This window comes from Calidris pugnax, unplaced genomic scaffold (assembly GCF_001431845.1).
Source record: "Calidris pugnax isolate Ruff unplaced genomic scaffold, ASM143184v1 scaffold952, whole genome shotgun sequence".
Classification (NCBI taxonomy): Eukaryota; Metazoa; Chordata; class Aves; order Charadriiformes; family Scolopacidae; genus Calidris; species Calidris pugnax.
Window position 1 is genome coordinate 431,680 of NW_015092814.1, and position 21,428 is coordinate 453,107.

The 21,428-nt window shown below is 46.6% G+C and overlaps 1 protein-coding gene across 1 annotated transcript; it reads right to left on the reverse strand.

Annotated features, from left to right (window-relative positions):
* Positions 1-2,400: 2,400 nt before the first annotated feature.
* RAB11B (RAB11B, member RAS oncogene family) lies at positions 2,401-15,512 on the reverse strand. Its single transcript, XM_014962731.1, has 4 exons — positions 15,301-15,512; positions 13,143-13,336; positions 8,651-8,731; positions 2,401-4,214 (listed from the first exon to the last, which is right to left on the reverse strand). The coding sequence occupies exons 1-4, from the start codon at positions 15,510-15,512 to the stop codon at positions 4,069-4,071; spliced, it is 633 nt and encodes a 210-aa protein (XP_014818217.1). The 3' UTR covers positions 2,401-4,068.
* Between the last annotated feature and the right edge of the window lie 5,916 nt (positions 15,513-21,428).

The window sequence follows — 21,428 nt, forward strand, 5'->3', positions numbered from 1 at the left end:
GACCAGCCCACGGAGCAACGCCACGCACACTGGCGTGGGGGTCACAGCCCGGGGAGGGGAAAACACCCACACGGACGTTTCTCCCGTGACCTGCTCACAGGCACCACCCAACCCTGACCTGTCCCGCTCGTGCAAAAATCCCCCATTTCCAGCCTCGCCACACACTGTGGGACATCACCCCCTGACCCCCACCCACAGATCTCCAGGACACGGCAGGTCCTTCCACAACCTCCCACCTGCCCAAAGTGCTGGGAAGCAGCCGCAGGGGGAAGCGGCCATCGCGGTGCCTTCTCCTCCTACCCAATTCTGATGGTCTGCGCAGCCCCTGCAAACATCTTTATGACGAAGCAGCAAGCAGTCACCCATCAACTGGATTTTTACATTTATAGAACTTTAAAGCTTTCATATGAACCAGACTTTCCTGTCCTGACCTGGGCTGGCTGCAGACAAACTCCCCGTGGAGATGCTGTAACTCACCTCGTCCATCAGCCCCGACGCCCCAGGACGGGCGGGCATTAGATCGGGGCACTCTACCCAGTGAATTTATTTCACCACCAAATCACTTCTGTGTGTGAATTTTGGCCTTTACTCTCCCCATGACTAACAGGGGAATTAGCAGAAAAGCGTCCTAACTCTGCATTGGAGGACCTGTTTGAAATGTCAGCAGGAGCCTTCAGCTGAGGTTTATGGCACTGACACTGGGCAGGAAGCACCCGGTGCTTTTTAGTGTTATTTTTCAATAGTCAAATGAAAGTCATCCTCACCACCCAAGTAAAACAAGAATAGCACATGTTCCTTCTTTCACAGGCAGCCTTCCCATGATCTGTTCCACATAAGCCAAATTCTGCTCTCAAACCTCTTATGGCAAACGGAAGAGAGCTGGAACCTTTCCTATTTCTCTGCCAGCAATGCTGAGAGACACAGAGCCAGGGAAGCCACGGTAGGAAGCTGTGGAGCAGCCCGGGTGAGGTTACATTTAACTGTTATTTCCACATGGGGAAAGCACGGTTAAGGGTCTGCCCACCGGAGAGCTGCTCCGCACGGCAGACAGCTCTTCCACAGTTCAGGCTTCCTCAGGATTCCTCCAAATCTTCACCTCTGCAACTTCAGCCACCACCAGCAGTGGGCTGGGTGGCAGCTACAGTTCTTGAGGAGCAGACAACGCCTTCAGCAGGGTAGGCGAGATCAAAAGCGTTTTCCCCTCTTTATGCACAGGAAGATGGTTTAACCGGGCAGACCCGGTCCACTGTCCTGTTTCTACTGGCAGCAGTGGCCCCGTGCTCAGCCCAGGCAAGGACACCCCAACCCCGCAGAAGGGCTGTCCCCAACCGCCTGGAGAGCAGCGCGGCAACCCAGGAAGGAGTCAACACCTGGAGTGACCCCAGCAGAGACAGCCAGCAGGGAGCTTGCAGTGCTCGGTGCGGTGTGTGAGCACACAGACGTGCACATCTCAGGCACACCACAGTCCTGCAGCAAGCCTTTGCCTTTCTGCCTCATGACACTTCTCCAACCCGACCCCCTGGTGTCAATGGCACAGGGCTGAGGTCCACCCGCTCTGAGGGGGCCTTGGTCCATGCACAACAAAGTTGTACAAGGGCTCTTCAACACCCCTAGAACTTAACAGCACTTAAGCCCTAAAGATGGACCTTTTGTTGGGACTTTGAGGCAAAGTTTGGAGCCTTCCACAAAGTCAAAGACTAAAAAAAACCAAACAAAAAACTCTTTTAAGAGACAAGGAAGCAACTAAGCTGCTTCTCAGCTTCTTATAGCAGGCCAGACTGATTCTAGAAACTTCATGTTAAGAACAGGATTTGCAGAGTAAAAACCATTAATACATCACCCTGAACTACTAAGTCTTCTTAACAGCATGATTCCTCCTCAAACTATTCAACTAATTTCTTTATAAAAAGTTTTGTTCAAAAATTAAGGAGCCCAGCTCCATTAGCATCCAACTGCTCTTGAACGAAATATTGAAAATATCTCAGAATTTTCCACTCTCTCTGCTAGTGTGCTCATCTGCCAGCCTCCTAAATACTGGCTGCACATCACATTCTGCTCTAGGACCACCAAAACGGAGATGTTTCCAGTTCCCAGTGGCTGCACCTTCTCTTAACGCCATGCCATTAAAGCACATACCAAGTGCTGCAAGTGTTTGCCAAACTGGGACACCCTTAGGACAAACCACCGTGATACCCAAACAGGAATTCCTATCCTCATTCAATGGGATCGAGCTGCAAGCATGCACCCCTTCACCTTGAATGTAACCTGTAAAGAGAATTGAAGAGTGGAAGTCCTAGGCACCATGTGCACCCTTTGCTGTGAACTACAGCCCTCTAGGTGCATACAGTATGAAATTAAAGGCATCGGTCTGGGAATCTGATAAAAGAAAAGCCATCAGAGTTAACCGCCCTTAATTTTATTACATAACCAGACAGAACAGTTGAGACTGGAATGTCAGATTTCCCCTTCAAGCACAATTCACAGTTTCCTATTTGCTTTGTATCAGAAAAAAAACAACTCACTAATATGCAGGTAGGATTCATCAAGTGAGGTACAGTCTCAGGATACAGAGCAAAAATTCACTGCAAATTGCTTCACTAGCCTTCAGAAAGCAGCAGCCGGTCTCCAACTCTTCCTTTAGACAGTTTCACCCAGTATTTGCCTCACCATCACATTCAGCGCATACCAGAGGGGATGCAAGTGCATAAGAGCTAGTGAATGATGAAAAGCCATCATCATAGAGGGTTTTCGGAAGCTAGCAAGAGACTGACTACACAAAGTGGTGATAACATCCTTCCCATTCAGCAAAATGAAGTAATATAGTAGTTAGCCCTGCTGACAACAAATGTTACATCAGGTGAAGTACAATCATTTGAGAATTACAGTTTGCAATTCAGTAAAACAGAGTAAGAGGAAAACAACAGGTTAGTAGTTAGTATGTGAAGTCTTAATACTACGCATTTTAGTAGAGGTCAAGAAGATTATGCACAAGGTCAATAGTGAAAGATCATGAAGAGAAAGTTCAAGATGCTATGGTTCTGCAGAAGTTTTACAAAATGTATAAAGTGTTGTGTTTCTCTACAACAACCAAAACCCTTACAAGTGCAGGTATATACATGACATGAAAATATTGCTTCACTCACTCAAACAGGAATAGGAGAGATCTAGAGAAAAAGCAGCATGCAAAAAAATCCTGGAACTACAGAAGATCCTGCTTTCAGACACTGATCTACAGTACAAAATAAGCCAACTTGTACAGGTCGCAAAAGGTTTCTGAAATCAATATGCTGGCACTTACTGTACAATATAATGTTAACTGATTAACATAAGCCATGAATAAATATTAAGCCACTTCATAAAGCCTGCACAAGCAGCACAGGCATTCATGGTGGCAGAGAAAGCAATGCAGATATACTTCATTGTTCCCAAATAAAACAAAAATAGAGAAAGATTTCCCAAGCAGGAAAGGGCACACTACACAGCCAGACTAACTGTATTCGGGGTAATTACATAATAAGTAATGTTATTGTCAACAGCTTTCTTACGTGTGTGCAGCCACTAAAAACCTCACTGTGAGACTTTATCAGGACAGAAAACAGAGCATTTGGTAGGATAGCTATTTTCTTTTAATTTCTCCCCCATGTTTACAGAAACACAAGAAGAAAAATATCTGACTATGGGAGGAAAAAACCTTGTCACCTAAATGTAGCTACTTCTTCAACGGTTATAGTCAAGTCCCCATGGTTTCTCTCCTAGAAAAAAACACCCCAAAACCATTTGAGGAGAGTGTTTCATGGGATACAATCCAGCAGCAGATGTTCCAACACAAACATGTCTATCAGATCAGTGCCTACATTTCAAGCCCAAAAGTCACCACATTGACAGGGATTTCGGAGGCAGGAGAATGTTAGCCCTACAATTAAAGCTCTAAGATGAAAGGGGGGTGGATTTGGGAATGGGGTAAAGGAGGGAAGAGGGAGTCACTGAATCACAGGAGATAAGAAGTGCACACAAGTTTCTAAATGAAGCACAGACGAAGTGAAGGGCACAAGAGTCATCTACAGGAGGTCACAGGTTCTGACAGCACTGGAGTTTGTTGGATTTCTGTCCATCGGTGGTTGGTGGGACACTGATGTCGACTACGTTGTTGCCAGGAGACTCATCGTGCGCAGACCGATCCGCAATCTGCTTCTGCGAAACAATGCGGTAGATTTCTGCAACGAGAACAGACTTGTTAGAGCCCAGAAGGACACTGCCTCCAACAGAGCACATGCAAATGGCAGAGCAATCTGTCAGAGAAGATGCTAGAACCCAAGGATGAGAACATTTTAACTTGAGAGCTGTGAAAGAGAATCCAGTCGGATCAGCTGTGGCACGTAACACCTGGCTGGCTTTCCAGCTCCAACAGAGACCCCAGCTCTGTCTGGGAAAGTTATTAAGACGAGATTCCTTACTGTCTTACACAACAGCACTTCCCATCATGTTCTTTTTCAATGACTCCATGAATCATAGAATCATAGAATCATTCAGGTTGGAAGAGACCCTTGGGATCATCGAGTCCAACCATCTCCCCTACTCTACAAAGGCCTCCCCTACACCATGTCCCTCAGTACCGCATCTAAACGTCCCTTAAACACATCCGGGGTTGGGGGCTCAACCCCCTCCCTGGCAAGCCTGTTCCAATGCCCGACCACTCTTTCAGTGAAAAATTCTTTCCTAATGTTCAATCTAAACCTCCCCTGTTGGAGCTTGAAGCCGTTCCCTCTCGTTCTGTCACTAATTACCCGTGAGAAGAGACCAGCACCAACCTCTCTACAGTGTCCTTTCACGTAGTTGTAGAGAGTGATGAGGTCTCCCCTCAGCCTCCTCTTCCTCACACTAAACAGCCCCACCTCCCTCAGCCGCTCCTCATACGATTTGTTTTCCAGCCCCCTCACCAGCTTCGTTGCCCTCCTCTGCACTCGCCCCAGCACCTCGAGATCTCTCCTGTATTGAGGGGCCCAAAACTGGACACAACACTCGAGGTGTGGCCTCACCAGTGCTGAGTACAGGGGCACAATCACCTCCCTGCTTCTGCTGGTCACACTATTTTTGATACAAGCCAGGATGCCATTGGCTTTCTTGCCCCCCTGGGCACAGGCCGGCTCATGTTCAGCCGTTTGTCAACTAGAACCCCCAGGTCTCTTTCCTCCAGGCAGCTCCAGCCACACTTCCCCCAGCCTGTAGCGCTGCAGGGGGTTACTGTGGCCCAAGTGCAGGACCTTGCACTTGCCCTTGTTGAAACTCATTATTAAAAGTTTTTTTAAATGAGAAAGGGGCAGGAATGCTCATTTCTAAAACAGGGAATCATCTTATTTTTGATTAAAAAAAAAAAGTGAGCAACATAATCCAGAAACACCGATGAGCAGGAAGCTTGCAAACCATCATTGCGCAGCAGCAGTGACGGTATCTATTGCACACTTCAGCTTCTGGCAAGCTGCTGCTACCCAACAACAGAAATGCTTACTCCTCTCTGCAACAAATCAGTTTCCTACCTATGGCAGTAAAAAGCCACATGGTTCCATAAAGCCCCATATTGATCCAAAAATGCTTTTCCTGAGAGAATTAATTTGACTCAAATTAATTTATGCCTTGAAAGCACACAGCTCCACAAAGCTGTAACCACTGAAGAGAGACTGCCAGGTCAAAAGCTTTCAGAAACAAACCATTTCAACTGCATAGTTAGCAGAAATAATTTAAGTTGAAAGGTTTTTTTAAAATTACTTATTTCACTGACTACAAGCCCTTGTTTCAACTTCCCTCCATTGTGAGACAGGAAAAGGGCAAGTACCTCCCTGGAAGTCTGCGGTAAATATTATGGCCACATTTCATACAAGCCACAGCCTCAAAAGAGCAACACCCAAAGTTTTTAGTAAGGATTAAAAATCACAGGGGACTATGTGGGTTTTGTTTATGTGGTGTATGTTGTTTGGTTGGTTTTTTTTTTCAAAGAAGCTGCACATATTTACATTGTTTAAAATGAAAACCCAAGAGTGATCTTGTTGCTACTGGCCATCTTCAGCTCTTTTTGCTGAAAGGCATGAGCAGAGCTGCACAGAGATCATCACATCCCCCTTCTTGTGTGCTCGGGAGCGTATTTTAATGCTAGCTCTTCAGAGCCAGTGCCAAGCCCTCTTTTTTTTGGGGGGTAGCATCTGTTTGGGGGGTTTTATTGGGGTTTTTTTTTTTTTTAGGTGACTTGTTTTTTATTTTTATTTTTTCAGTCTTTAGTGATCCCTCAAACTGGTGGCCAGTAAGGAAGCTCCGGTTCTGCTGCTTGCACCCTCCTCCCAGTCCCCAGCAGTTGCTCCCAACTCACTGCTCTACATATTTTCCCAGGTTTCTTCTTCTGTCTTGTGGGATTCTCCCCCACGTAATCACTTTAGGAACAGACTTTTCAGGACTACTCAGTCTTACTAGCCACATCCCCACTGTACCCAAACTGGACAATCTCAACACTCGTGGGAGCCCAGGATGCTGCTAAGAGACAGTGTTTTGAGTTCAGTTTGCCCAGGCCTGACCTCAGCTCGAGTTCTGGCTTCTTCAGGATCTTATCTGTCACAGCAGACCCTACTGGTGCTCTTTCCTGGAGGAACCTTAGGCCATCATCTCTACCCAGGACCAGTCTCAGGGCAATGCTGCAAGGGAAGACAGGATGGATGGCAACTGCTGAACTACTCTCAGGGCACTAAAACTATGGATACCATCTCACAGCGCCGGACAAGCTGCCTCAGAGCCAGCCAAGTGCTCTTTACAAGCAGTAAATCTGCGCAAAGCTGCCCCGCACAAGAGACAGTCCCAGCTCAGGCACCAGGTGGTCTTCTCCACGGCTTCGTCTCAACAGCAATATTCCCCTGTTGCTTCACCAGTAGCTCTAATAACTCAATGCAAACCCTGCTGGGCAGCAGATAGAACCCATTCCTAGTCTGTCACGTTTTTCACTGCTAGGAGCAGCTTGGCTATGCTTTTTCTCCTGCCTACCTCTTCTTGGTCATCTTCCTATAATTGTGTGGCATTTTTGATACCAACAGAGTTGGCCAGCACCAGACCTAGAGATCCCAACACTTTATGCTGCTTCCCTGCACACCTCTGCAAAAGAAATCTCAAAGACCCTGCCTAAAGAATTCACCAGATTAAAACTCAGCTTTTTTACCTCATAGTAGGATCTCAATTCGTACATAATCAAGACACAATAACACAAAGCCAATTCTTTGGTCAGCATCCAATAAGTAACATACACCAGACTCTTCCTGATAATCAAGTAGAACCAGAACAAAGGCTTGTTCTCATTTAACTGAAATCATTATCTGGTAACAATAAAGCTCTGAAAAATGCTCATATTGAGATGTTGTGGGACATGTAAATCAGGCACAACTTCACAAAATAGTGTACCAGGGTGAGACTACAGAGACAGAGCTTATTTTAAGCATCTCTCCCACTCTGTGTCCTTCCCACTTCTACTGCCTGTAGGCTAACACATCTCCCAGCACATACTCTCACCACTTCAACCCTGCCTTTCCTCCTCCTCCTACCTCATGACCATACAACTCAACACTTCTTGGCCAACCTCACTTGGGGAGCTTGCTGATTACTCCCAATGCACTTAGCCTAGACTGGAGCTGCCCTCTTCCAGAGGCCAAATGACTGCTCAGCACAAAATTGCATAACACCAGCTGGAAATCCCTGTGAGCTTACTCACAAAAGTGCTTAGGTCATGGTTGAGCACAGTAAGGAGGACTTGCTGATGTATCAGCAGTAATACAGCTTTACTGGTGAATCCTAGGCCTCACGTGCAGTAGAGTGCTACCTTACTCCAGGGCCAAGAAAATACATGCAGGGAACAGCTCCATCTTAAGGAATGGAAATTCTAAGCTTCAGTCTGAAAGAGGGGAAAAAAGCAAGTAGTAGAGTACTACTGCCTGGAATAGGTCTGATGCTACATGCAGTGGACTTACTGCACGAGCCATGCCATGTAGCATTCCCACAGGCAGAGCAAGTCCAAAGCTGCAACTGGACACTGTGCACTCAGCAACCACATCTACAGCAGTTATACATTGTTGGGCCGGAATACATGACTGGAAATCATAAGCACTGGCCTCATTTTGGCCTGTGACCACTATCACGTTCTTAGAGAATTCCTGGGACCCTGTAGGGACCTTCCCAGGGGGCAGCCTGCATGCAGCTATGCTGCTGGTGCACAGTCACCTGCAGCTGCCATCAGCTGAGAAACAAGAGTTCAACAGTCTGCACAAAAACATTATGTACCAGCCTGCTTTCAAGCAAGAGAACACACTGAAACATTTAACTTCCTAGCATGGCTGTGACTTCACTGCCTAGATTTTGTGCAGGCACAGAACTACCAGCACCTTTACAACAGCGCTATTGCAATATCTTGAATGTATGGAACATCAGGAGACTAGAAACCTCCAGATCCTCGGGCAGAAACGGCCTGTATGGGGTGGGAGGAGAACACGAAGTAAGATTAGAAGACTCACAAACTAACTATCATTCTCAGTGTTCATTTCCAAAACTTTATAGATAACTGCAAAACATGCCCATGAAGAAGATCCACTACTTCAGGAGCAGACTCTGAATCCATAACACACCATACCTGTAAGAATGTTCTTGAAGGCTTCTTCTACATTTGTTGAATCCAGAGCAGAAGTTTCAATAAAAGATAAGTTATTTTTTTCTGTAATAAATAACAAGTGGTTCAGTTAAAAACTTTAATAGCACTTTATTTCACCTTTACTTTGAAGTTTTCACCTTTATTTTAAGGCCAAATCAGCTGGGGCACAGTCTGTTGTTAATTTTTTTCTTGTTACACTGGGAACAACTTGGTGCCCCATTTACTTAGCTCTTAGTGTTTCAGCAGCATCAGCTTTGCCCACTGCCTTTCCATAGCAAACGTTTTCCCTGCAGCCCTTGTTCAGTCAAGCAATACAGTATTATCCTCATCTGGCTACAGATCAATCCTAGAAGTACCTTGAGTAAGAGCACAGGCGAAAGCATGTTGGCTGCAACAGGAGTCACAATTCTCCACCACAACCCTCAAAAGATAAACAGACCTACACTTTCCTAATAAGAGCACACCTCCCAATTACAATAAACCCCCTAATAACACAGCCTGTTTTATTCTTTCATCTTACAATGCAAAAGATTACTTTTTTAAATTGAAAAAATAATATTACAATTGATGCCCAAACATGACACCTAGCAGGGTACTGTACCACCTGCCCAGAAACAGGCAAATTTCAGTCATAAAGCTTAAGTGCCAACACCTGCACCATCACTCATTATTTAAAACAGCCTGAATAGGAAGTCCGGGGCAAAAAATAAGATGTTGAACCAAGTGACCAAAGTAATGCGTTATTTAGGGTGCCTACTAACTTGCTTTGCTTCTCTTATAGACTTTGCTTCTCATTTGTCTGAAAACGTAACGTGGTTTTACTAACCACAGTGTACTTGCTTACTCACAAACTTCAGAGAAGATGTTTAAGCAAGCCGTAGGATATCCCTAGAAGGATTTTAAAGCCTATACATTAAATTCCACCTCCAAGCTTGACAGCCACACAAAAGTAAGCTGAGTGTGAAGGTGACACAGCTGACAGCCCAGCTGAAGTGCCTCTACACCACTGCACGCAGCATGGGCAACACACAGGAGGAGCTGGAAGCCACCACCATGCTGCTGGAAAGCTACAACATAGTGGCCATTATTGAAGCCTGGTGGGAGGAAGACCATGGCTGGAGTGTGGCTGTCGATGGCTACAGGCTGTTCAGAAGGGGCAGGAGAGGAAGGAGGCCCAGAGGCTTTGCCCTCTACATCAAGGAATGGCTGGAGTGTGAAGAGCTGTCTCTCTCTCTAAAGAACAGCCACGAGCAGGGTGGAAGCCTCTGGGTAAGAATTAGAGGCAACAAAGGGAACCTTGTGGTTGGGGTCTAGTACAGGCCACCTGATTAAGGGGAGCCTATTAATGAAGCCTTCTCACTCCAGCTCCAGAAGACATTGCGCTCGCAGGCTCTAGTCCTGCTGGGGGACTTCAACCACCCCAACATCTGCTGGGAAGGTCACACAGCGAGCTGTAGGCAATCCAGGAGACCCCCGGAGTGCACTGAGGATAACTTCTTAAGCCAGGTAACAGACAGCCCTACCAGAGGGGATGCAGTTCTGGGCCTGTTGGTCACCAGCAGAAGTGAGCTAATCGGTGATGTCAAGACTGGAGACAGCCTGAGCTGCAGCAATTGTGCCCTAGTGGGGTTCACAGTCCTGAGGGATATGGGTCAGGTGAAGAGCAAAGTCAGGACCCTGAACTTTAGGAAAGCAAACTTGCAGCTGTTCAAGGAGTTAGTCAATAGGACCCCCCAGAAAATTGCCCTCGGGGACAAGTGAGCAGAACAGAGCTGGCAGAGCTTTAAGGACGTTTCCACAGAGCACAAGCTCTTGAACCCTGGGTGTAAGAAATCAGGAAAGGAAGGCGAGAGACCAACATGGCTGTGTCAAGACCTGCTGGTCAAATTAAATGTCAAAAAGGAACTGCACAGGCCATGGAAGAAGGGACAGGTATCCTGGAAGAACAGGTATGCCTGCTGGTGTAGGGATGGGGTCAGGAAGGCCAAGGTACAGCTGGAGCTGAACTTGGCAAGGGACACAAAGAATAGTAAGAGGGGCTTCTATAGGTATGTCAGCCAGAAAAGGAAGGTCAAAGAGAGTGTACCCCCACCACCACCCCCAATAAGCAAGACTGGCAAACTGATAACTACAGACGAGAAGCCTGAGGTACTCAACTTTTTTTGCATCAGTCTTCACTGGCAGCTTCTCTTCCCGCATCTCTTGAGTGCATGGACCACAAGACAGGGAAAGAAAAGTCCTGTAAAGAGACTGTAAGAGAAGATCAGGTTTGTGACCACCTGAGGAAACTGAACATACACGAGTCTATGGGACATGACAAGATGCATCCCAGAGTCCTGAGGGAATTGGCTGATGCAATTACTAAGCTACTCCCCACGATAGTTGAAAAGTCACAGCAGTCAGGTGAAGTCCCTGGTGATGGGAAAAAGGGAAACACTGCACCCATGTTTAAAGAGGGTAGAAAGGAAGACCCTGGGAACTACAGACCTGTCAGCCTCACCTCTGTGCCTGGGAAGATCATGGAACACATCTTCATATAAGCAATGCTAAGGCACATGGAGGACAGGGAAGGTGATTCAAGACAGCCAGCATGGCTTCACCAAGGGCCAGTCCTGCTTGACCAACCTAGTGGTCTTCTATGATGGAGTGACTACATCAGTGGATAAGGGAAGACCTATAGATGTTGTCTATCTGAACTTCTGTAAGGCCTTTGACAAGGTCCCCCACAACATCCTTCTCTCTAAGTTGCAGATGGGTTTGGTGGATGAGGAAATGGTTGGATGGTCCAGAGGGTAGTGGTCAACAGCTCAATGTCCAGATGGAGATCAGTGACAAGTGGTATCCCTCAGGGATCTGTACTGGGACCAGTACTGTTCAACATCTTCATCAGTGACATAGACACTGGGATTGAGTGTACCCTCAGCAAGTTTGCAGGTGACACCAAGCTGAGTGGTGCAGTTGACACATCTGAGGGATGGGATGCCATCCAGATGGACATGGACAAGCTTGAGAAGTGGGCACATGTGAAGCTCATGAGGTTCAACAAGGCCAAGTGCAGGATCCTGCACCTGGGTCAGGGCAACCCCTACTATCAATACAGGCTGGGAGATGAAGGGATTGAGAGTAGCCCTGCTGAGAATGACTTAGGGGTACTGGTGGTTGACAAACTGGACATGACCCAGCACTGTGCAGTGGCAGCCCAGAAAGTCCCCTGCACCCTGGGCTGCATCCCCAGCAGCGTGGCCAGCAGGGCCAGGGGGGGATTCTGCCCCTCTGCTCCACTCTGGGGAGACACCCCCCCAGTGCTGCCTCCAGCTCTGGGGCCACCAACATCAGAAGGACATGGAGCTGTTGGAGCAGGGCCAGAGGAGGCCCCGGAGATGCTGGGAGGGCTGGACCCCCTCTGCTGGGAGGGGGGGCTGAGAGAGTTGGGGGGGTTCAGCCTGGAGAAGAGAAGGCTCCGGGAAGACGAGGAGACCTTATTGCAGCCTTTCAGCACTTAAAGAGGGCTAACAGGAAAGATGGGGACAAAGTTTTTAGCAAGGCTTGTAGCAAAAGGACAAGGGTTAATAGCATTAAACTGAAAGAGGGGAAATTGAGATGAGATGTGGGGAAGCACTTCTTCGCTGTGAGGGTGGTGAGAGCCTGGCCCAGGTTGGCCAGAGAAGCTGTGGCTGCCCCATCCCTGGAGGGGTTCAAGGCCAGGTTGGAGGGGGCTTGGAGCAACCTGGTCTGGTGGGAGGTGTCCCTGCCCAGGGCAGGGGGTGGCACTGGATGGTCTTGAAAGGTGCCTTCCAACTCAAACTATTCTATGATTCTATCAATGTCCCTAGGTCTAGAAGGGCAAAAGAGTAGTTGACCAGCGCTCTGCAAGACAAGGAAGACAGAGGAGTAATGCAGTGGCAGCAGCTCACATAACCCACTTGATTTCTCTCAACAATTGATAACCTCCAAGTCTGACGGTCAATGCATTGAAATAAAACTTGATGACACTACTATATGCATCAGTGCTATGGAGCAGAAGCTACATATCATGTAAGAGGAGGTTCAAGTATTCACTTGCATCTGTCCACATTGATTTATATTCAGTAGAACCAGGCCTCGAGGAAGGAAGGAAAGACATTTTGTTGTGATATTTTGTATTTTTATTGTGACATCCTCTCTTCTAGGTGTTGCTTAGTGTTTTTAGTCTTGCTAGAGGAAGTGTTTAATCTTCAGCTATCAGGCAGCTCAAGGACAGTGTTCCAAAAACACTTACTACCACTAGATTATAAAAAAAACCCAAAACAACTACCACATATGTTATTTAATGAGCCAGGATATTTCATTTTTTGAAGAAATCTTAAATGCCCTAAAAAATGGTCAAAAATAAAACTTGTCGTGAAAGTTCAACCCTCAACAACAATAGCATGATTACAGCTTGCACCAACATCACCAAGTTAAGAAAGCACCAACCCAGAACACGTCTACAAACCTGCAAAAGCCCGGGCCTCGTCGGTGGGCACAGCTCGCAGATGGCGGAGGTCACTCTTGTTACCCACCAGCATGATGACAATATTGTTGTCTGCATGATCTCTAAGCTCCTTTAGCCAGCGCTCCACATTCTCATAGGTGAGATGTTTGGCAATGTCATAGACAAGAAGAGCCCCAACAGCACCACGGTAATATCTGAAACCATAAGGCACATTCCCTTACAGAGAGCTCTGCCCGAGTTACACCAGCACACCTGGTATCTGGCTCTTCTACTTCTAAAAAGTTAAAAACATCCCCCCTGCTTTGGAAAAAGTTGTGCTGGTGCAAATACTGTTGCTGGGGGTTTTTTAAGCCTAAAGCCAAGTTCCAAATGCTGGGGGTTTTTGATGGCATTCCTCAAAAATACCAATGTATGTAACAAAATGCCAAAGAGACTGCAGAAGCCATGACATTTTCAGTCTGCTAGAACAGCGTGCAAGAAAACTCACAATGCATTTCAGAACTGGTACTGCTAGAAGATTTTTGTGAACTTGTAACTTACCTTTATACTAGCAAAATAGTCCTTAGTATAATGTCAGTATTTGTTGCTGATCTTTGAAATACCTCCTGTCCCTCTTAAAAATTAAAGGGGAGGCACAGGGCTATATTAACACTTATTCAAAAGCCCACAACCTGAGAACAGAGTTTGCCCCTCAAGTGCAGGTTTGGGCCCATTTACACTCAAGCCAAGGGCTCAGGACAGCACAAGCCAATCTCTATCAGCAATCCTATAACGTCCATGTTTCTCTTCCACACAATCCTACCATGTCTCCCGTGCTCCGCCAGCACCAGCCCGACACATCCCTGAGCCCTTTCAGGGAACCAAGTCAGCAGAAAACATGCCCTTTTTGCTGCCGGTCGGCATCGGGCTGGCTCAGCGAGCTCCACTGGCCCAGCCACGTGTCAGATGGGAGCTTGTGCCAGCCCAAAGGAGAGGCAGGAGCACAGGGCTACAGATGCACCAGTTCTCAGCAGCCAAGTCCGTTGCTGAACCACACTCCACCAGCAATTCTTCTGCTAAGCTTTTACAGCAGTAAGAACAATTTAAGGGTCACAAAAAAAATATCTGAAAAACATGCAAACAATTATGGAAAAGATGCAATTTGAAATTGCCCCTTACATCTGCTTCTGCATTACTTTGTTTTTGTATTCCTTCCCTACATATTATTCCCTTCTGGCTCCATGCTTTTCTGTTTTTCTCCTGTCTATTCTGCATTACCCTATTTCACTTCAGAGTAAAAAGTTCCCCTTACCTTGAGTTTAATACAAATGGCTTAATCTGTGCATGATTCAGAAACAAGTTTGTACCTTTAAAAACTGACATACATCTGTAGCTAAAAATTTCAACTTGCTGATCAGAATATGCCCTAAATAACTAGGCCTGCCAACAGAGTTGTGGGGCTGTTTCCTCTAAAAGATACTTTTGCCTGCTACCTAAAGAGAAACAGATACAATCAGAGGTAACATCTTAAGACAAGGTTCCGATTAACAAAGTGCTGTAGGTGAAAGCGTCTCAACACCACTGTTCTAAATAGGGATGTGCCTAATACTGCAGAGTCAGCATTATCACAGGTGCCTTCCTACTTACTGGTTATTCAGCGTACACTCTTGGACCTAGTTTTCAGGGTTGTGACTAATTCAAAGTCACTGAGATTTGAAGGGAGTTTGTGGCTGCAGACTGTCCTAAAAAACCCCTCGATCTCAAGAATGAAGACCAGAAGGCAATGGCATTACGTTAAGCTACCGTGCCTAGACCAGAACTTCACACCAAACAGCTCCCAGCTTCCATCAGAAATGACACTCATTCCATGTGCTGAGGACAGCTTGTCCCAGGGCAGGCAAAAACCCAGATCAAAAGACAAACAGAATTTCCCACACTTTTGATTTAAGCTGTCATTTTTTCTATAATAGTATCATTAGAATCTAAAATTTACTTTCATTATATTAATCAAGGAACACAAAAGTATTTGCTATCTTATGACTTGGATCTACATTGAAGTCTGTCGTAGTGATTTTGTCACGTATCCCAAATATGTTTCATTAATTCTCTACCCATAAATGTATCTGTACCCTCTCTGGTAGGGTTCTGCTGTTAGCCTGAGCGAAGACACGGTACTCACGCTGAGGTGATGGCACGGTATCGTTCCTGTCCTGCAGTATCCCAGATCTGTGCTTTTATCGTCTTCCCATCCACCTGGATGCTCCTGGTGGCAAATTCCACCCCAATGGTGCTTTTACTCTCCAGGTTGAACTCATTGCGCGTGAAACGTGACAGAAGATTACTCTTCCCGACTCCAGAGTCTCCAATCAACACAACTGAAAGAGAAGACATTATCTTCAAAATCAGTTCTCCCCACCAGCCCGTACCCGGTGCAGGGTGGTACCTGGCTGCTGCGCGGGCAGGGCCCGGGGCAGTCACGCAGCCAGATCAGCCCAGGAGGAAGTTATCCTGATAACACCTGCACAGCTTCCAGCCCCAAAAAACCCCCATGCCTTTTGTCACCAGCAGCTGCTGAGTTCCTCAGAGCCAGATATGAGAAATTGCTACAGCCACCATCAACAGCCCCAAGCCACTGCCAGTAATTACAGGTAATGAGATGTCCCTTGCATACCCAACCTTTTGCAGAGGAAGGGTGCAAGCTGCATTTTAGGAAGCACTACAGTCAAGAACATGGCAACAGGCAGCTCCATCTGACAAAAGCCTGTGTACAGTATAAGCCTACTCTATTTTTACTTAAAAAATCCCAAACAACCAACACCACAGTAAGTAAACAATTATTTGCAGTCCCTGTTGGGATCATACAGGGTGTTTTATTTCAATAATTTGGTTCATAAATATGTTCACCATAAAAAGGGGAAAACAGGAGACATTTGATACTACAAACGAGATACAAAGCAAAGTAAGTTCTAGTAGATCGCATGAGAAGTGAAAGATGAGCTAAAAATCTCTGCCTCCACACAAGGTGTTGCCATGTTAACAGAAAAATGTTAGCGCAGAGAGATCTTTAGCACACAAACCCCAGCCTTACTGAAAGGAATTTTGAAAAGAAAAGGCCCATCCTGCAGTAGGAGCTTCCCCCTGCGTCGGGGCTGAAGCCCTGTGCCCATCCCAAGGCACCTCTGCCATCCCCACTGCTGCTCAGCCCCAGCCCCACCAGACCTTCTCCCCCACAGCAACCACGGCAGCAGCTCCTACACCAGGGTCTTCACTACGCAGCCACTGCGCCCACACACACTTTCTTGAACCCCGGCATGTCTGACCAGGGCAAGAAACACCTACAGGGAAAGGACACTAAAAGCAATGAAGCCATTCTCCATCAGTCTATACCAATAATACTCTATCACATACAACTGGCATTCAAGCTAACAGAAGGCAGGCAGTCTCAGTGAGGTCTTTTCAACCCTGGGAATATTTCTTACGCCGGTTCAAAGTACAGATTTGTTGATCTTCCTCATTCATACAATCTGCTTTTCCTATAGAAAAGCAGACATAGGCAGAAAACATTCCTGATCCCTCCACAACAAATTACAGAAGACTTGTCATAGCACACATCCAGAATGAGCTCACCAGCATTCTCCCAGGGCCGAGGATCGTGCTTGTTTTTTTAAAGTTATCACAGCTTTTTTTCTGCTCAGGCCATTGTTTTGGGACACAGATCTGGCAGGCCACTGCTCCAGCTCTGTACCTCCCCACCCCCAAACTCTGCTCTGCCCCCTGCTACCTTCCTGTGACACCGCCCGACTTGGGGAGATGGCTGAAATGCTCCGGACTCCCCCCAGCATTTTATCCAGCTGACAGCACAGACCGACGGAGGATTGTGCTAGCACAGCTAAACAGTCAAAACACAGGAGGCAGGAGAGGGCAGGCAGCGGATCATGGCAAGGTGCCACAGCTCCCCACCCGGGACAGCTTAAATCAGCTCCTCGCAGTGCTCTGCCGGCACTGGCAAACAGCCCAAATCATTTTTTAGGGTATGAGAACAGATATCTAAAAAAGATTTTATTATGAGTTCTAACTCGAGGATTTTGTTAGCTTTATTTTCCAGACAACCAGTTTTTCATCACTGATTCCACGGGGCATTCCAACAACGGGCCGCAGGTCACCCATCTTGCACGGGGCCCTGCCGGCTAGGGAGGCTGCACCCTACAGCACAGCCCTGACCAGGGGCAGGGGGAGGTCAGAACATCCACCACACAGGCTTGGTCAGCTTGGAAAACCCTGAAGCTTGCAACTGCTTCCCAAGGGAGTTATCTTCTCCTGAATCTGCAGCTGGAGCAGGAACAACCGTCTCCCCGAGTTGGAGTCACCTCCTGTCCTCTGGCATTTGAAAATTAGCAGCTTCGTGCATAACCTGTGCAAAGGGCTCTTGGGTCACCAACTCTGTCTGTCGCAGGAGGAAAATTCAGGGGGTCCTGCACTACTTTAGCTGGTTACTCTGCAATCTGGCAGCAAAGCTCCCCTGTACTGGGCTGTTCCACGTTTTAGCAGAGCTTATCAGAGAGCATTTTTGAGAAGTTACTGGATGCAAAAGTAACAAAGGAAGGTAACCAGATCCAAACTCAGTAAATAATATTCTCTGTAACTTACAGTCTCCAAGTGCTTCTTGATATACTCAATCTTGAGCATTAAACGAGCATTTTCACTTTCTGGAGAAAGACACAAAGACTGGAGGCACACACATAGACAGAACCCACAAGCTTTTCTTTTCAATGGGAATTAAGCAAGAAGATACCTTCAAGATTCTTGACTAAGTGATTAGATCTTGGGAAAGTTTCCTAAATTTGGGAGCAGGCCACCAGACAGCTTTGCCTGTTTAAATGCGGAAGTCTGAACAGTAGGAAAGAAAGTTCCAAATCCGATCTAAGAGCCTGAAAACTCCCTAAACACATCTCACCGGAATCGATGAGGTTGTACCTCCCAAACAGCCTTCAGGGCCACACTGTTTTTAGCGTGGAAGTGACCTGAAGCGGTGACCAGCACCAGCCAGCAGTGGCTGGCAGGACACAAGCCTGGGAGTGCTTGCCCCATTTACATCCCCAATCGTGGCTCTGCTCCTTCAGCCTTTCCTCATTTTCCCTCTTCTCCACCACACGGGAACAGCCTGGGGGTCCCCGTGTCACCTGGGATTGCTTCAATCTGAATGCTCAGCAGCAGAGCACTCACATCTCGGTCCCCATCTCCCCTCCCAGCACACGGACCCACGGTCACCCGGCAGAGCAGCGTCCCACCACCCAATTCCTGCTTCACACGCCAGACCCCATGGCAAAGCAAGTGAAAGACAGAATTAAAAACCTGGGGCAATGCACTGCTGGTAAGGAAAAAAAAAAAAAGATCAAGTTTATGATAGAATTTTAAATACACTTAGTCTATTAATCTGGCAAAAATAATATATTCTTCTGAACAATCAAGAAGGTGAGGACTCTCTAGCAGAGACTACATACGCACAGTTGATTATAAATATTAAGTACTTAAAGTTACCAAATATTGATGACTAATACAACATGCATTTGTTTTTAATAAGCACAGCCTTTGTTAGGCTTAAGCTCTGATCAGAGCAGCCTAAATTCCCACAAAGGTAAAAAGAAACCTCTTTTTTTTTCTATGTGTGTTTTTCCTTCCTCTTTCATGAGCCAGCATACATCTGCACAACCTCAAATTTAATTTTTAAAATAAACACTGATAATAGCTAATCTTCTTGAGAGGAAAATTAATGTGCAGGTCCAATTTTAATCGGCAGAAGGCTTCCAATATTTTAACAAATATTAAAAGGTCATGAATTCCATTCCAGATCCAACCCATTCAAAACTCATCATGAAAAGTTCCTATTTTTTAACCATCCCAGCTACAAAACTAATTGGGAACAGAGCCCTGAACCACTGCCTTTGCTTGGGTTCCACCACCGAAACGCATCTACAAGAAGATCCTCACAGCCTCATTATTCTGTGCAGCTCTGCATACAAAATCCAGCTTGTTCTCCCAAAGGTTGGCTCAGTCATTTTGTTAACAAACAACATTTTGTTGTGATCAATAAAATAAGCAGCTCTGACTGCCAGGGTGCACACACTAGAAAGGGAAATTGGGAATAAAGATAAAGAGGTGCTAGTTTTGCAGAGCAGCTTTGACTATAACCACACTCACATCCCCAGAGTGCCACCAAACCTTAAATTAGTGTTCACCCACTGTGTGCTAGACCCGATAAGCCAATAACGTCAGTCTCTCCTGTCCCCCATGGACATGGCCGGTGCTGAAGCAGGAGTTGGCAGAGGACGTGAAGGAGGGAGCAGGAGGAGCGGCGAGGCAGCTGCGGAAGGGACTGAGGCTACAAACTCCTTGGCCATTTGCGCTCCTGAACAGATGTGTTACAGGCAGCATTGAACATGAAGGAGACTAACAATAAATGGGGCTCTTTGGCTTTTAAACTTTTCATAAAGCTGATTAAAATAATCTATGCTAAATGACAGAAATTCCTATACAAGCAGTTCCAGATCCTCCACTATATAAAAAAGTAAAAAGTGTGACTTTGAAGGAACACAGCATTCAACTGGAGTCATGCTAAATAATATTGCAATGCATGGATGCAAATTCCTTACACAAGCACAACTGTAAAAACTAAAATCAGAGTCCAATCAAATTTTCTTTGGAAATGGGTGTAGGAGAAATGGTCAAACCTTAAATTTAATAAAAATAATCCTTCCCAGAGTGCAAACCTCCTCTACCATTCTTTCTACCTCTGACCACTACATGTGCCTGACAGAAGAGAGTCCAAAAGCCATTTATGTAGCTAAGAAGGTGCTAAACCAGAAGTCAATCAAACCCCTCGATATTATTTTTTTCATTACGTCAATTCCCCTTGATATTTAATTCCATTTTTGGAGGGGACAGAAGGGAAAGGAAAGGGAGTTGATCTCTCTACAGCAGAGATCTCATCTCACTCGGGACCTTTTATATTCGTTATTTCTTGCGTAGTCCCAAGAAGCCAAGAAGGAAGGAAAAGATGAGTAGCTAGGGAAGAGGGTTTTGTGGGCTTGTTTATTTAAAAAAAAAAAACACAAAACAAACCACAAAATAAACAAAAATGTCCACACAACTGCCCCCACCCAAAGGATGCACAGAAAAGGACCATTCTCTCCCCATTTTTCATTAAGTGCTCCAAGGTATGCCATGTTACTTTGCAGTATCAACAAATCAGCATGGTTCCTGACCAAGTACCTTCAGGTTAAGTTTCACTCCAGATAAAACTAAAATCGTATTTCAAAGCGGTGTAAGTATTTTTAAATATGAATGCAGTCTTGCCTACCTAATTGACTATTCACAGAAAGAAAAAAACGAAATAAAATTTTTAGGCTTTCAAGTTCTGAGCTATTAAACCACTTGGGAAATAGACAGAGGAATGACTTCAGAAGGAAACTAGTTTAGACCCAGACAGTTTAGCATATTTTTGGAGGCTAGTCTTCTGCTTTATAGACAAAGACGAAATAAGGGGGTTTCCCCACGCTGTCTGTAAAACTGACTGTAAAACAAGTACACCAAAGGGGCAAATACATCCATAAAACATTTCCAACAGATGAGTAATTGCTCTTTCCTTTCATCAAAAAGCAAGCGTGGAATTGATGCTGCCCTTGTCAGGGGCCGGGCTGGTCCAGCATGGAGATCCCGGGGAGCTGTGATGGCACCAGCGCAGAGCCACCCCGTCCCGCAGCACCCACCGAGGGACACGGCCACCCCGCCTCTGGGAGAGCCAAGCCTTTAGATCAATCTAAGGGTGTCAGCCATAGCACCGCAGGAGACCAAGCACAAAACAGGCCAGTAAACACGAAGGGAAGGTTTCGCACCCACCCGCACCGCTCCTTGAGGCTGGAAGGCAGAGCTGGGGGACGCTACGGGAAAGAGCTCAGCCCAAGTCCTCACACGCTCATCAATGACGATAAAACCCACCCAAGCACCAAACCCACCCAGCAGCTCGCTATTTCCTCACACAAATCCCGCAAGCCGCTGCTGGACAACCCGAACTATCCCACGGATGGGGACAGAACATTAAAATCACCCCAAAATCCCAGCGTCCAGCTCCCTGGCTAAGTCACCCCCAGGCAGGCAGGAGCCTGTCACGGAGCTCTCCATCGAAGCTGAAGTTTTTTCAGCCGCGGCCGACGCCGGGGGTGATCTCTCGGGCGACCCACACCAGGGCCCACCCGCCGGGCCCGGCCCGGTTCGCAGCCCCCGGCCCCGGGCCCCCCCCGCATCAGCGCC